The sequence below is a fragment of the Typopeltis vanoorti genome, chromosome 10 (assembly GCF_054136105.1).
Source record: "Typopeltis vanoorti isolate ZY-2024b chromosome 10, IOZ_Tvanoo_1.0, whole genome shotgun sequence".
NCBI lineage: Eukaryota > Metazoa > Arthropoda > Arachnida > Uropygi > Thelyphonidae > Typopeltis > Typopeltis vanoorti.
The window spans coordinates 45,096,539-45,113,418 of NC_143558.1; the positions used below are offsets into that span (position 1 = coordinate 45,096,539).

Here is a 16,880-nt window from a genome sequence, read left to right on the forward strand (position 1 = left end):
AGATCCTTGGGGCATTCCACTAGTGACTTTCCTCTTCTGGGATATCATTTCCCCACATACAACCTGCTGATACCTATCAGAAAGCCCATCTCGAATTCAATGCACTAATCTACTATCCAACCCCCATCGGTTAACTACTAGTTTGTCATGCGGAAATCTATCAAAAGCCTTTGCAAAATGAGAGAGAGAAATGTCTTGAGAAAGACATGGAGAAGTCACATTTAATAAGTGATGTTAGTGAAATATGGATCAGAAATGAACCATTATGTTTGTATACAAAGGCTAGGAATACCAGAAATAAGGGGAACAAAATTGTTGCATTGATTGAATTCATGACGACTTGAGGAGCTATGGGACTTGATGATATTGCACGATGTGTCTTGAGGGAATGTGCCAGTAAATTGACATCTGCATTGACATACTTGTTTAATATGTGTCTTGCATTGGGCCATGTTCCCAAAGAGTGGACATAAGGCAAGATTGTATTGCTTCATAAGGGAGGTGACAGAACTTGAGCTTCAAATTATAGACCAGTTTGGGTTAAAGTATTTAACCACCTAGCACATGAAGTGTTTGGTTAAAGTGTTGGAGAAGTTGGAGATTGACTAAGTGTAGATCCAGAATCGGGTTAACAGTGGTTGCAGTTTCTTTCATGGACATCATGGATTTGTTAAAGGAAGCCATGTTTTAGTAATCTACTTATGATAATAAGGTCACGTGCATTTGACAAGCTAATGGATTTATAGTTATATTTCTTCGAATATAACTATGTTATGCTTGAAGCCTTTTCAAGTTGCTAATCTTTCATCAAACAGACTCGACAAAGTAGCGATTAGCATCCTTTGCCTGAGCCATAAGTTTGCAGTAACATCTCAACAAGTTCCATCTTTAGACATCATGCTGTATATAGAAAGGTAACATCTGCCACTTGCTTCTTGCCTTTGCCAATAACATCAGACTTGATATAGCTAACATTTTATAATGCAAGCATTGCTACCTGAAAGAAATTTCTCCAACAGCCAATTGCATATTCTCCTGCATTATCCTAGAACTCAAGGGAGGTGTCATGCAATAATAATGTTTGTGAAGGCAAGAACATAAAACTTTGTGGACTAAAATTCACTAGGTAGAATTACAAATATGACTGAAATATGTTCAGCTGATAGCACTTATAAATTTATTGCCTATGAGTTTGTTTTAAATATATATATGTTTTTTAGTGTGTTTAATTTTATTTAACCATGTGTTTTGTATATATATCTAGCGTATTGGTGATAAATGGGTTACTCATCTTGATGAACTGAAGCGGTTGAAAAGTTTAGTGACTGATAAGGGTTTTGTACGAGAAATCCAGAAAATAAAACAGGTTTGTTATTCCTAGATTTTAATTATATATAGTTCATTGCAAAATCATCGCTGAATCTTTATTCACTGAATTTTCAATAGCAGAAATCTTACATTTAAATTTTATAATGGAAAATTTTCCAGAAATAATATCTATATATTCACTTCTTATAAGTCGGTGTTTCCTTATTTTAAATGAAAAATTATATAAATTTGTCTTCTAGATGAATAATAAACCTACACTCAGTTTAGTAAATCATTTTAGAGTTAATGATGAAAAAAAAATACTGGCCAATTCTTTATAACACATGAAATAATACTAGAAATATCCCGTATGTCTCATAACAAGATACTTGAAAATTATTACATTTTATTAAAAAAATTAAAATTAAAAAAAAAAAAAAGCATTCAAAATCTAGCTGTAGTAACTAAGTGCAGTGCATGAAATTCACTAAGCATACTAAATATCTAAGTGATTACCATGAGGTCTAGATGCTTTTTATATATTGTGTTTGTTTTTATTTTTCTTTTGGTGTTTCCTTTTCTTTTTAATTTTTTTTTTTAACTTTGCTACAGAGAAAACTGGATTATATGTAGGAAACAAAAATTAAAAATTCAAACTTCTGTTAACCTTTTAGATTTTTCTACTTCAAAAATATACACTGTCCTTTTGATAGGACAGTGTATATTAACAAAAATTAATAATATGTCCTACCTTTTGCTATAAAATTCTTCACTGCATCATGGAGAACAGGTAAAAGTTGATCACACTGTGCTCTATTTAATCCCCTTCAAAGCATTAATCCATTCATGAAAAGAGCTGTCTAATGTACATTTAGATTTGTGGGATGAAGAATCGTGTTATGATTCTTCATCCCACAAATGTTTCATTAGGTTTAGATTAGGAATCTATGCTGGCTACTTTACATCATTAGAGTTAATGATTTACTAAGCTGAAGGTAGAAGGTCAAATATTAATCTGATTCATCTGTTTCATCTTTTGCCTTATCTTATTAAGCAAAAGAGTTTATTGCATATAAATGTAAATGACACACAGATCTTGTGTCATTTACAAAAAAATGACACAAGATCTTTCAAATCTTGTGTCATTTTTTTGCTCTCATTCACTCTCTTAATTTTTTAACCAGTCATACACAGTTGTTTGTCATAAATGCTGCTTGCCACCTTACCATTAATTGCACTCTGTTTTGCAACGTCTGTCACCTTCATATCGTTTCGTTTGCTACCATTGACTATTAAGTTCAGCAGATCACTTATTTGCTTTTTCAAAACTTTTTTACCAATTTTTTGCTACTCTTTTTACACTGTCACTTTTGCTATCAGACAAGCACTCATTCTTCTCATGGCCTTCTCGCTATTGACACCTTCAGTTACCAATACATTACCGCCCATCAACTCCTCATTCAGATCACACTTTGCACACACCCTCCTTCCTTCCATTTTAATTAAATATCCATAAATTATCTACATAATCTAACGAATACATATAACACACATCACATTTCACAAAACAACTAAAATCAAAATTAAACTCTTGTAAAAGCAGAGCTGCTGCCATTTTTCTTTTGCCAGTTACTATACACTGCTCGAAGTTTATCAATTTTGTAAACAAATTTAAGCAAACAAGCCAACACACTATAAACACTGCAAGCGTACAATACAATCTTTGCCATAACTCTTACACACACTTATTACACACTCTTACACACACTTATTTACAATTAATTAGTAAAAATATCTTATCTGAAGTGGAGCTTTCTTTACCCAAACCTTCCAATGAAATGCCTCTGGTGATCCCCGGATGTTTATACGTATTTATTGGTTGAGGTCTTTAAGCAAATGCAATAAACCTTGTACAGTCAAAATGGACTTGAAAGCCATCCTGACGTCATGAGCTTTGAAGGAACTAGCAGTTTTGATAAAAGTCTACTAATGTAAGAGATGGAAACTGAAGTCCTGTAGTGAATGTCAAGATTTTGTTGTGGAGCAAGATTAGAAAATAGCACTTTGTGTATGAGATTTCTGTAAGTATCTGTTCCAAACAAGTAGTGGAGTAAAATTTATAATTCCAATTTTTCTTCAGGTCTCGTGATGGAAATTGCCATTTTTTATTTTATTTTTTTATATTTATTGGTTGAAAGTCTCTGTATCAAATGCAGTATACATTATTAATACTGATTAGTACAGTTGCAAAAGTAAAAAGAATGAAGTCAATATTATGACACATTTATTACACTATAATATGAAATCAGCAATGTGCTTTGGATCATTGGTGATTTAATTATGTTAATATGATGAAAATAATGATTTTAAATGTTGTCACAGGTTCTTCAAGGAGCCTCAAATTAAAGATATCACACACACACATAACTCATATTAAATATTTACCTTACTTAATTTATGATTTTTTTTTTACTGTACTGATGTTCTTCTTTCCTTGTTAAGTTTCTGATCTCATTTGTTATGTATTTGCCATGTTTATGTAATAAAAAGTTTTGTGAGCTGTGATAATTTTTGTTCTCTTTTTGATAGGAAAACAAAGTAAAGTTAGCTGAACTGTTAAAAAAACAGTATAAAATTGAAATTAATCCTGCTTCGTTGTTTGACATTCAAGTGAAGAGAATTCATGAATATAAAAGACAATTACTCAATTGTCTTCATATTATTGTCATGTATAATCGTATTAAAGCAAATCCAAATGCACCGTTTGTACCCCGAACTGTCATGATTGGTGGAAAGGTTAGTATATTGATTAATTTTTGTTTTTACATTTATATTAGAGATATAAGATGTTTGCAAATACTGATTGAAAAATGACATTCATGTAAATTAATTTTATGTTATTACATTTCACAGCTGACGATGCAAAGTTAGGTAGAATTATCAAGAGTAGTGCTGATGTGAATTCTCTAGACGAAGATTTGAATTGCCTTTTAACTTGGACAAATGAGTGAGGTTGCAGTTTTAATGTTAATAAATGCACAAGGTGTTATACTTTGGGATACAGAGACATAAGGCTACATACTGTATTGGTGGAGCTGTACTTCAGAAAGCAGATGAGATTTGGGATCTTGGAGTGATGGTGGACAGTGGACTGAAGTTCTGAGGGCATATCACATGTGTTGCAAAGACTGCACGTTGTATTACTGCTATGATAAAAAAAATACATTGACATGTAGGGATAAGGAGATGTGGTGATGCATCTATATAAGGCATTGGTCAGACCATATGTGAACTATTGTGCTCAGATTTGGTCAGCTAGTTTTCATTGTGATGTGGAAACACTAGAGAGGGTCCAAAGATGAATAATTAAAGTGATATCAGTATTCTGGAGTGTTGAATATGAAGAATGTGGATTACAGAGGTTGGTGGAAAGGAGGGAAAAGAAGAGATATGATAGAGTCATTCAAATTAGTTAAGGGATTCTATCAGATTAATACAGAAGAACTTATAAAAAAAAAGTGGACGTTAAGATGGGAAGAACGAGGGGCCATCTCTGGAAGTTGTATAGGGATGTGGTGAAGAAGGGAGCGAAGAGCAGATTTTTTACATGGAGAGTTATTAGTAAGTTAGTAAGAGGAATGCATTGCCTGAGTGTGTTGTGAGTGCAGGTAGTGTAAATAGTTTCAAAGTTCATTATGATAGACATGTTGTTGGGTTGAGTAGACCTCCCATGATGAGTCTGTTGACTCCGTGGAGATTACCAAATAATAATAAAAATTATATTTTTGGAAATTATGGAGACAACTACCGTGTTTGAATAAAAACTTTAGTTTACTATTACTAAAATTTTACAATTCGACCTTTATGTTAAGGTCATCTTCTGGAGCGTACAAATATACACAGGAAACAAGCTATACTACAATCATACTGGTTCGTTAAAGACACTGACTAACCGCTACCACAATTGTTGGCCTGACCTCTGGTGGGAAAAAAAAAAAAAAAAAAATATATATATATATATATATATATAAAAAAAAAAAAAATTATACATCAACGCTAAAGTCCTATTATTTGTGTTGTCTACTATATACATATATTAACATTATATTAACATCGTTCCAGCCAGTTGGAGTGGAATGGTTTCTAATAATAGCAGATTGGCTAGAGTCCTGACTTGTGTTGAATCTTTCAAATTAGGTTGGCTGAATGTGTGCCATCCAGATCCTTGGAATTTTCATACCATCTTTATTGTTGATATTTGGGTGGTTTATCAGGATTTCGCAGGATTCTTTAAATTTTCTTTCGTACCATGTTTTTGTATGGTGTAAGGAGCAGGTGCTTTTCCAGTTGATTTGGTGTAAGGTGTTGAGTGCGTGGTCTGAGAGGCCTGCTTCACCATAATGGTTATATTTAATGTGTCTAATGTGTTCTTTTTTGCGTATAGGGATTGTCCGTCCTGTTTCACCAATATACGGTAAGTTACAGGTGCAGCGGATGCAATAGACTCCAGGATGTGCTAATGGGAGGAGAGGGTCCTTAGAGGAGCTGAATATGGTTTTAAGTTTAGTGGGTGGTTTAAAGGTGGCATTAAGGTTATAATGTTGTAGGATTTTGTTGATTTTTTCTGATAACCCTTTAATGTATGGGATGGCTATGGTTTTACTGTAGTCTAGATTCGTTTTTGTTGTGGTTTTATAGAGTATTTTATTGACAGTATTTTTGTTATAGCCATTGTTTATGAATGTGTCACTAATGATTTTTAGTTCTTGTTTCAGGGCCTGCTGGTTAGAGCAAATAGTTGTGGCTCTGTTTTTAAGGGTGTTTATGACTCCATATTTTTGTGCTGGGTGGTGATATGAATTCGCATGTATGTATTGGCCCGTGTGTGTAGGTTTTCGGTAGACTGTGAAGGATAGATTGCCTGAAGGAAGACGTGTAACTAGTGTGTCTAGGAACGGGAGCGAATTTTGGTTTTCGATTTCGATGGTAAATTGTATGCGTTCGTGTTGTTTGTTTAGGTGGCTGAGGAATGTGTTTAGCGTTTGTCGACCGTGCGGCCAGATCGCGAACACGTCGTCAACGTATCTGAGCCAGATTGTCGGTCGAAGCGTGGCGGAATCAAGAGCCCTTTGCTCAAAGGTTTCCATGTAGAAGTTCGCGATTGGGGGGGGATAATGGTGAGCCCATGGCCGTACCTTCCTTTTGTAGGTAGAATTTGTTTTGCCACACGAAGTAACCGGACTTTAGTACGTGGGCAAAGAGGGCCGTAATGTCGGGCGGAAATTTGTTCTGTAGTAGGAGAATTGTGTCATTGATGGGGACATTAGCGAAAAGGGCAGAAACGTCAAAACTGACTAATAAGTCATCTTTGTCGAGTGTTATGTTTTTGATTATGTTTATAAAGTGTTGTGTGTTTTTTACGTAGGAGGGGGAATGACCTACCAACTCCTTGAGTATTGGCGCTAATTTCTTGGCTAGGTGGTAATTGGGACTGTCTATTCCTTCCACTATTGGTCGAAGGGGCACATTTTGTTTGTGTATTTTCGGAACCCCATATATTCTGGGGGGGGGGTGTAGTGGGGTTTGAGTTTTTTAACTGTGTCTGGTGGCCAAGAAGTGACGGACTTTAATAGTTTTTCTGTTTTATCCTTTATCCTCTTTGTTGGGTTATAATTCACCATTTTATATGTGTTGTTATCGGCTACTAGTTGGTTCATTTGCAGTATGTATGTTGACCTGTCAAGGACAACAGTGGCACTGCCTTTATCAGCTTTCGTTATTATTATGTTTTGTTTGGCTTTTAACGATTTAATTGCTGCTAATTCTGTTTTAGTCAGGTTATTCTGTATGGTTTTCTTGGTATTTAGGACATTACTGGTTTCTAGTCGTATTTTGTCTGCTATGTTGTTAGGTAGGGATCTGATGCCTCTTTCAATGTGGTAGATAAAATCTAATTTGTTTACCTTTTTAGGCGCTATTGCGTAGTTCAGTCCTTTATTCAGCAGCGTGAGTTCGCCGTTGTTCAGGGTGTGGCTTGATAAGTTGATCACATGGTTCTTGCTTGTCGGTGGTTGGTCGCTCCTTGTCTCCCTTGTTTGTTGTTCATTGTTGTTTCTCGGGGAGGAAGTCCTCTGATTGGCCGCCATATTTTGCCGTTGTTTCAACCTGTGAAATTTTTTCTCGAGTTTTTCTTTGTTCTTTTCCAGGGTATGCTTGGCCGAATTGTCAGTAATTCTTTCAAGTGTTTGTAGAATGTCTTGGTTAACATAGTTCGGGCCAATACATACATGCGAATTCATATCACCACCCAGCACAAAAATATGGAGTCATAAACACCCTTAAAAACAGAGCCACAACTATTTGCTCTAACCAGCAAGCCCTGAAACAAGAACTAAAAATCATTAGTGACACATTCATAAACAATGGCTATAACAAAAATACTGTTAATAAAATACTCTATAAAACCACAACAAAAACGAATCTAGACTACAGTAAAACCATAGCCATCCCATACATTAAAGGGTTATCAGAAAAAATCAACAGAATCCTACAACATTATAACCTTAATGCCACCTTTAAACCACCCACTAAACTTAAAACCATATTCAGCTCCTCTAAGGACCCTCTCCTCCCATTAGCACATCCTGGAGTCTATTGCATCCGCTGCACCTGTAACTTACCGTACATTGGTGAAACAGGACGGACAATCCCTATACGCAAAAAAGAACACATTAGACACATTAAATATAACCATTATGGTGAAGCAGGCCTCTCAGACCACGCACTCAACACCTTACACCAAATCAACTGGAAAAGCACCTGCTCCTTACAACGTACAAAAACATGGTACGAAAGAAAATTTAAAGAATCCTGCGAAATCCTGATAAACCACCCAAATATCAACAATAAAGATGGTATGAAAATTCCAAGGATCTGGATGGCACACATTCAGCCAACCTAATTTGAAAGATTCAACACAAGTCAGGACTCTAGCCAATCTGCTATTATTAGAAACCATTCCACTCCAACTGGCTGGAATGATGTTAATATAATGTTAATATATGTATATAGTAGACAACACAAATAATAGGACTTTAGCGTTGATGTATAATTTTTTTTTTTTTTTTTTTTTATATATATATATATATATATATTTTTTTTTTTTTTTTTTTTTCCACCAGAGGTCAGGCCAACAATTGTGGTAGCGGTTAGTCAGTGTCTTTAACGAACCAGTATGATTGTAGTATAGCTTGTTTCCTGTGTATATTTGTACGCTCCAGAAGATGACCTTAACATAAAGGTCGAAACGTCGAATTGTAAAATTTTAGTAATAGTAAACTAAAGTTTTTATTCAAACATGGTAGTTGTCTCCATAATTTCCAAAAATGCATTCGGATCACCGTGCAAGCCTAAAAGAAAGGAATAAAAATTATAATTTTCACATTACTTCTCAGAGAGAGTTTTATATTGTCAAAAGACTATTACAGTTAGATTGTTTAATAGACTGCTGTAGTACTATATGCAGCATAGAGTTTAATTAACTTTATATCGGATATTTGCGTTCATTAGATTACTTCAACATCACTCTGGTTATCACTTGAGGAAATTATTTCTAATTCTACTTCCTTATTAGTATCTAGATGACTGAATATTTCAATACTTTCAGCTCATTCACTTTCATTTCCATAACTACATATTTCTTGTTTCAACTTTAAATTAAATTGCTTTTACCAATCTGAAATATTATTTTCTGTTCTAACTGGATATCTTTTGCAGAAGACCTTAATCACATTTGCCACACTTTCTTATCTAATTGATTATGATTCCAACAAAATTAACAAAATAAGTTTTTATATTGCTGATAATTTTCTTGCAACTATTTTAGCTTTAATATGAGCAGAAAAGAAAGATAGAAATGTCTATGAAAGACAGCACTGTCTTCCTTTCCTAGCAAGCATAGTTGCATTATGTTTGTTTTTGTTTTGAATATCATTGGGTACAGCAGCTTTGAAATGGGCTAAGTTATAGGATGAAAATTCAAATTGTTACACTATATGAACTTCATCCACCATCTAGTGGTGCTTAATGTAAAGATGCTTGGCTTTTCCTCAGAGAGACACAGATGTTCCACTTCAGCCTCTTCCCCTGTGGGTTCACTGGAGAATGGTTTCCTTTGGCCTGATGGTTTAATACTATTAGCTGTAGAATATATCCAGGACATCTCACAGGCTTGCCAATGTGAAGGTATAGGCAAAGGGGATTTCGTTACTGTAGACTGACCACAAAACTCAGCATACATTAGATTGATTGTATTAACATCATGTCCATCCTTATTTTAGATTTCCGAGGTTTAGATTTGTTAGGTGCCATAAGTCACACATTGTTTCTCAGCATCTCAGGTGACCTAAAAGAAAATAGCCACCCTCTTTTAGATCAAGTTGCATTAGTTTTCTTTGTGGTGGTGGCCAACAGAAGGCATATGAGAAAGAAAGAATGAAAGATAGTGATTTGGAATATAATTAAAATTGATGGGAAGGAAGGTAGCTGGGAGGAGGAAAAGTTGTTCTTCACACCTTAGTATTGTCAGATCCTGGGATGAGGGTAATAATTATTTACTTTGTTTATCCCACACTCATACTTCTTTTTTAGTCCTCATGCTCTTTCCATTTCTAATTCTATTGCATTTGATATCATCCTTCTTTTCTTAAAAAAAAAAAAAAAATGGAAAATATCATAATAAATGTCTTTCATCAGTCACCTCAAAAGCAAGCTCCTTAACATTCCATTCCCTTTCTCTCTTAGTGTCATACCATTTGCACTGAGAAAATAATGGCAAGAATTCAGAGAAATCTTATGACATATTTTATATCCCACTGTCGGGAAGATCCACATGGAAAATTATGTTTATTTGTATTTCACTCTTGATATGTCTACTTGTTCTGTATCCAATCTTGAAACAACTTATTTTTAAAAATATCTTTATTTTAGTATTGTCTTCCCTTCGTTTACTCTTCTAATTTTCCTGAGAACTTGAATATCTAGATCATCAATCAGTGGTTAGCTGTCTTATATGCTACCAGATTGTTTTAGCTACGTTATCTCTTGTTCCATTCATATTTATTCAACTACTCCATGGCATTAGTCTTACTTATTCTGTCATCTTCTTTTTATCATATTTAATTTACTTTCCTCATTAAAAATTGAAGAGAGAGAGAGAGGAACTGAACCACTTGGATTCAAAGTGAAAGAAAGCAGGATGAGAAGAGAAACTATTTTTCTTTTGAGGCCTTAAATGTTTTTAAAGGAAAAAAAAATGTTTTATGACAAGAACATATAGAAAAGGAGGAAACCAAAAACTATCAATGAGAAGGGAATTGGTATCTCTGTATCTGGTGAGAGTTTAGATTGCTGTAATATCAATGTCAGAGAGGGTATGAGAGAATAATCCAATGCTTAGAATATACTTCTTCTTCTTATTATTATTATTCAGGCCTCCATGGAGTCAAAAGACTCATCACAGAGGTCCTTTCTAAGAAACACAAGTCTATCAAGACTCATCGAGGGAGGTCTCTCCTAGGAAACACAAAGTCTATCATACCACTCCTTAAACGCATTGACTGTTCTCGCTTTCACCACTTCATCAGGCAATGCATTCTATTGTTCAACCACCCTCTATGCAAAGAAACCACTCCTAACCCTCTTTCTCACAGTTTCTTTTCGTAACTTCCAGGGATGGCCCCTTGTCATGACTCCTTCCTGCTGTTCAAACAAGCGAAAGAACTTCCCAGTGTCAACATTGTACCCACCTCTTCACAGTTTAAAAGTCTCAATCATATCATCTCTCCTTCTTCTATCCACCAAACTCTGCAGTCCACACTCCTTCAGCCGATCCTCATAACTAACATCGTATCCTGACACCATCTTTGTTATCTGCTTTTGTACCCTTTCCACAGTTAATTTATCCCCTTCAAATCCTGGGGACCAGATCTGAGAACAATAGTCTAAGTGTGGTCTGGTCAGAGTCTTGCACAATGGAATGATAACTATTTTATCTCTGCAGGTCAGTGTTCTTCTCATTATTGCAGCAATCCTCTGTGTTACATTCACTACCTTTGCAATATGTCCCCTAAATTTCAGGTTTCTATCAATCATCAACCCCAGATCTCTTGTCTCCCCTACTTCCTCCAGTTTAACTCCTCCCATAGAGTATGCAGCATCCCATCGATGTGTCCCAAACCTCAAGACCTTACATTTTGTTGCATTAAACCGACACCCCCATTCATTTGCCCATCTGTCTAGCTTATTCAAATCCTCTTGCAGGGCTACCACATCTGCTCTATTACTAATAACCCTTCCCAGCTTCTCATCATCTGCAAACAATTGAATATCCACTTGCAATCCACGGACAATGTCATTGATATAAAGGTTAAACAATATAGGTCTCAGTACTGAGCCCTGTGGAACCCCACTTGTAACCTTCTGCCTCTTTAATATTGTTCCACCATTCACAACTCTCTGATACCTATCAGTCAGCCAATCCTGAATGCAGTTGACCAATCTGACATCCAGACCCATGTGCTGCAACTTAAACATCAGCTTAGCATGTGGCACCCTGTCAGATGCCTTTGCTTAAAACAAGAACACCCCTTCACAAATCCATGTTGACTCTCACAGATAACATTGCCCTCATCTGCCCAATGCTGTATACGGTCCTTCACTACTTTCTCCAAGATCTTACTGACTACTGCTGACACACAAACTGGCCTATAATTAGACACTTCCAGTCTGCTACCACCCTTATGCAATGGTACTATCTTACTTTCCTTCCATTCCATGGGCACCTTTCCTGTAGCTAGACTTTCATTGAAAAGCCAGGTGAAAGGCACTGTCAGTTCCCTAGTACATTCCCTCAAAACTTGTGGTGAAATACCATCCAGTCCCACAGCTTTATTGACATCCAGACTACTCGGTATTTGAAACACACTCTCCTCCTGTACCTCTAAACCTCAAACCTGCCCTATCCCTCTAGTATTCAAATTGACTCCTCCAGGATGAAATACTCCAATCAAGTGTTCATTGAACAATTCCACTATGTGCTCTGCATCTGTCACTCTATTCCCATTTTTATCCCACAATGCCATTCTTCCACAGTCATTTCTCCTCCTACTGGCCACATAGCTAAAAAATCCCCTAGGATTTTCCTTGTGTCTAAGAGCCAATCTTTTCTCATATTTCAATTTTGCCTTTATGATGTATAAATAAATTTCATTATGCTTACTTTTTCAGGAATCAGTTTCCTCTTGTACATAAATAAACTTGTGATGTAATTCTGAAATTTATCATTCTTTGGCTTGGGTGGTTTGCTTGCATGTTATTTTGCTGAGAAAGTGACCCCACTCATTGATTAACGAGTGGGGTCAATGTTATAGTTTTAATTTCCCATGAAGATGATGATGTGAATATTACTGAAATATAAGAAGTATTGATTAAAGTTTCTTTTAATTAATATTTTAGTATATGTTGTAATTTCCTGAAATAATTTAATAGTCATGTGCTACCAATGTATAGTCCGCACGGTTAGCCTAGTGGCTTTGCGCTTCGCAACCATATGCCTGGAGAAGGAGTGTCCTAGGTTCGATTCCCGTCGGAGACGTGAGGAGCTGAAGGATCTTCCTCAGCCATAGCCAAGTTAGCCGGTCTTGGGCGCGGGCAGTAAGGTTTTTTCCGCCAGTTTATCTGGTGTTTTTCATCCCGCAAGCAGGCAAACCGGACCCTTGAACACACAGGGATACAGTCAAGAATACCTTGAGGCATAGGAGTGACCATTCTATCCTCGTATTTCGGATTACGAAATCCAAGCATGCTTGGAAGGTTGTGGGCCTTAAAGGCCTGTTAAAGCCATTGGGATAGGATAGTTACCAATGTATAAGCTAATCTACAAGAACAATTGTGGTAAGAACTAGAACAACTAGACTCATATGCAAAAGTCAAGTGTGTTTAGCATTGTGATGACTCTTACTAAGTTTGTTCATTGTCAGGAAGATAATTTTATGTATGGATGGATGAATGTGGCAGATGTGTTTGTTGAGAAAACAAGAGAAATGAAAGAGTAGGTTATTGCAATGCTTCTGTTTTGGACCATTATTTTTTTAACTTGTATTTTAATGACATGGGACTGGCTTAACTGGAGATGTGTAGCTGTTTGCCAATGATGCAAAGTTGGGAAGAAAGAAACTATGAGAAGTAGAGCAAATGTTGTGGCCTTGCAAGAGAATCTCAATAGTCTATGTGAGTTGAGCTATTAGTTTAATGTTGCAAAGCGCAAGGACATCAAATTTGGCAGGAAAGGTTGGAATGCAGAGTATATAATTAATGGAGAAATTTTGAAGGAGCTGGAAGATTAATGGTAGTGATGGTAGATAGAGAGTTGAAGTTTGGAAGGGACATTGCTAAAAATTGTAAGAACATCACAACAGATTATGGCAATAATACTTGTACAAGGCTTTAATCAGGATTTGGATTGTGCCTCCATCAGTAGCTCAGTCAGTATAGACAAAGCACTTTGGTTGGTAATACCCAGATTCAATTCCCATCATCGACATGAGGAACCTTTATCTGGTCACATTTGGCTAAGTTATCTGGTCTCATACGGAGGTAGGGTTTTTTCCCTCCCCAAAACTAAAGTTTTTCGTTCTCCAGAACAGTCAAACCGGCCCCATTAACATACACAGATTACAGTCAGAAATACTGTCCTTGGTGGATGCAGCAAGGAGTGGCAACCTGACTGCATTAATTGGCTGTAAGCCTTGATTTCACCCGTGCTAGCTTGGATGGATGAGAGGATATGATTATTATTATTATTACAGTAAACCCCATGGAGTCAAAGACTCATCTGGGAGGTCCTTTTATCAAACATACAGCTCATCATACCGTACTTTAAACACACTCAAATTCTCTGCAGACACCACACTTTCAGGCAAGGCATTCTAATCATGCTGTTGGATCCTACTTCTTCTTAATCTATACTTTGGATCCGACATGTTAATCACTATGATGTTCTTAAACAAAATAATAAGTTGCTAGTTGGTTTCTAATTCAAATATAGAGAAAATTTATATTTAAAGACTGCGCCGCTCTATATCTGAATTAGTTCAAGAATTGAAGAAAAATCAACCTTCAACTATTTCTCCTTAAAATATATACTGGCCGAGTATATTTGACTTACTTAATTCACCCGCTTTGGTTCAAATATTTTATGAATGGTGCAGTAAAAGAGATTCAGGCAAAATACAACTTTTGATTAACAAAAACAAACATTTAATTTTAGAATCACAAATTTTACACTTAAATTCAAATCAGTAATTAAGATATCACAAACATTTTAACTCCTCAGGTAAATTCAATCATTCAACTCATATAATGGTAAATCTGTTATCTCTATAATACAGTCTTCTCACAGTTCCTTAAGTTCCAAATACAACAAAAATTGCAGTAATACCTCTTCACAAACAAACACTTTTAAATTTACACTTTAGCTAACTTCCTCAATAGTTACTGTTAGTATAAGGAAATTCTAGGATGAAACTCTCACACTTCTCTGTATAGGAATATTAACGGTTGGAATAATCTTACCGACAATCTTCTTTCTTCATCATCTTATACGCAAACACTTTTTATAACTGTAAACACCTTAAACATTAAACAGCACTCATTAAATAAATCTTCTAAGTAATAACTGAATTAATCATCGGTCACAATACACATAAACAAATGTTGCATAAAGTACTACTGATCACTCATGAAATAAGGCAACACACAATAATTCCTTAACTTGAGGTTTTCTATGCACAGTTGTTCACTCTTCCGGCATTCAATTAATTCTTTAGACACTACAATTCTAAACACAGCTAATGGTAAACTTCAATTTTATAGCCTGTACTATTCTCTAGTTACTCGATGCTTTATTTCAAGATTCTGTGTGTCCTTGACAGGTCGGCCCTGAAATTATATCTCAATTTAAGTATCCCTAGTCTAATTAATAGTCTCTCAGCTGTTTTCCGTAGCTATAATTGTTATTCTACAACTTATTAGCTAACTGCTTCTCGACTAGTAGACTTTATTAGCTGCTTGAGTGACTTGCCGACTCGCTATTATCGCACTGTGATTCCCGAATGCCGAATGCTCCGATTCCAACCTAATGCCAATCCTCTCCTTTCTCTCTCTCTTAATTCTCTTAATTAAATAATAATTTCAGCGTTCATCGCTTATATATCTGTTCTTCCCGCCTAAATTATTCTCGTGATTTCTTTCTAAAATTCTTTTCAATAAACCTTCTCCTCACGTGGTGTTCCAAAAACATGCTCGCTTACTTACATACGTCTCCATGACAACAAAACAAAACATAATAAAATTGAGCTATTGCATAACATTAAACTTCTACAAATAGGAATAAATAGAGAATATTTACATTTCAATTAATGCGCAGTTAAATTATCAAATACAAATTCTTATAATATTAACATAGTAATAATTAAAATAGCTTAATAATATTTAATACAATCTTTTCATTATTAATACATATATCTTTGATTAAATAATTAGATATTAGACAAAATTAAAGTAACCATATGAATATTAAATTGTAAAATAAGTTGTTTACATTAAATAATATTTACAAGCCTAGCCTTTGTGATGGAAGATCATGTTGGATTCTAAACCAAATAATAATTACTCTAATCTCTATATATTCAGAATCCAACAATGCACAACTCTGCATGAAAAAACCTGCATCTCACTTCCCTACTCACATCCTCCTTATACAGCTTCCAGGGATGACCTCTGGTTCTCCCCTGATCTCTCACTATTTTCTGTAGAACATCTCCAGCATTATTGCTGTATATGATAGGTTTCTATCATATCTCCCCTCCTCCTCCTGTTCACCAGACTCTGCAAGTTGCATCTTCTCAATCTTTTCTCATATTTGACAGTCCAGAGATTAGAAACTACCTTAGTCAGTTGCCTCTGGACCCTCTCCATCTCTTCATCCCTCTGAAAACCAGGTGACCAAATCTGGGTGCAATAGTCCATCTGTGGCCTAATCAAAGCCTTATACAATGGAACAAGAACCTCCCTACTTCTACAAGTCAGTGTCCTCTGCATCATTCCCAGAAGCCTTTGTGTTGTCTTCACAATCTTGGCCTATGTATCCTCTAAATTTCAGATCCTTATCCGCTATCACTCCCAGATCTCTTATTTACTCCACCTCTGACAATATATCCTCACCAAGCATAAATTCTGCATCCCATTTTTGTTTTCCAAATTTTAAAACCTTACATTTTGCAACATTGAACTCATATCCCCATTTCTGTGCCCAATCACTCAATTTATTCAAGTCTTCTTGTAAGGCCACAACATCTTCTCTACTCTTCATGGTTCGTTTCAACTTTGCATCATCTGCAAACTGAATATCTCTATCCAAATCTTCACCAATATCATTAATGTACAAGTTAAACAGCAATGACCCTAAAACAAACCCCGAAGCACACCACTAGTAACTTTTCTTTTCCTGGATA

At 35.6% G+C, this 16,880-nt stretch overlaps 1 protein-coding gene across 1 annotated transcript in view; it reads left to right on the forward strand.

Moving 5' to 3' along the window:
* Positions 1-16,880, forward strand: part of LOC150102377 (glycogen phosphorylase-like) — a 479,880-nt gene that overhangs the window by 354,851 nt on the left and 108,149 nt on the right. The window contains exons 12-13 of the mRNA XM_090399808.1: positions 1,265-1,366; positions 3,898-4,104. Of these exons, the coding sequence (XP_090255934.1) occupies positions 1,265-1,366; positions 3,898-4,104 (309 nt within the window). The remainder of the gene's footprint in view (positions 1-1,264; positions 1,367-3,897; positions 4,105-16,880) is intronic.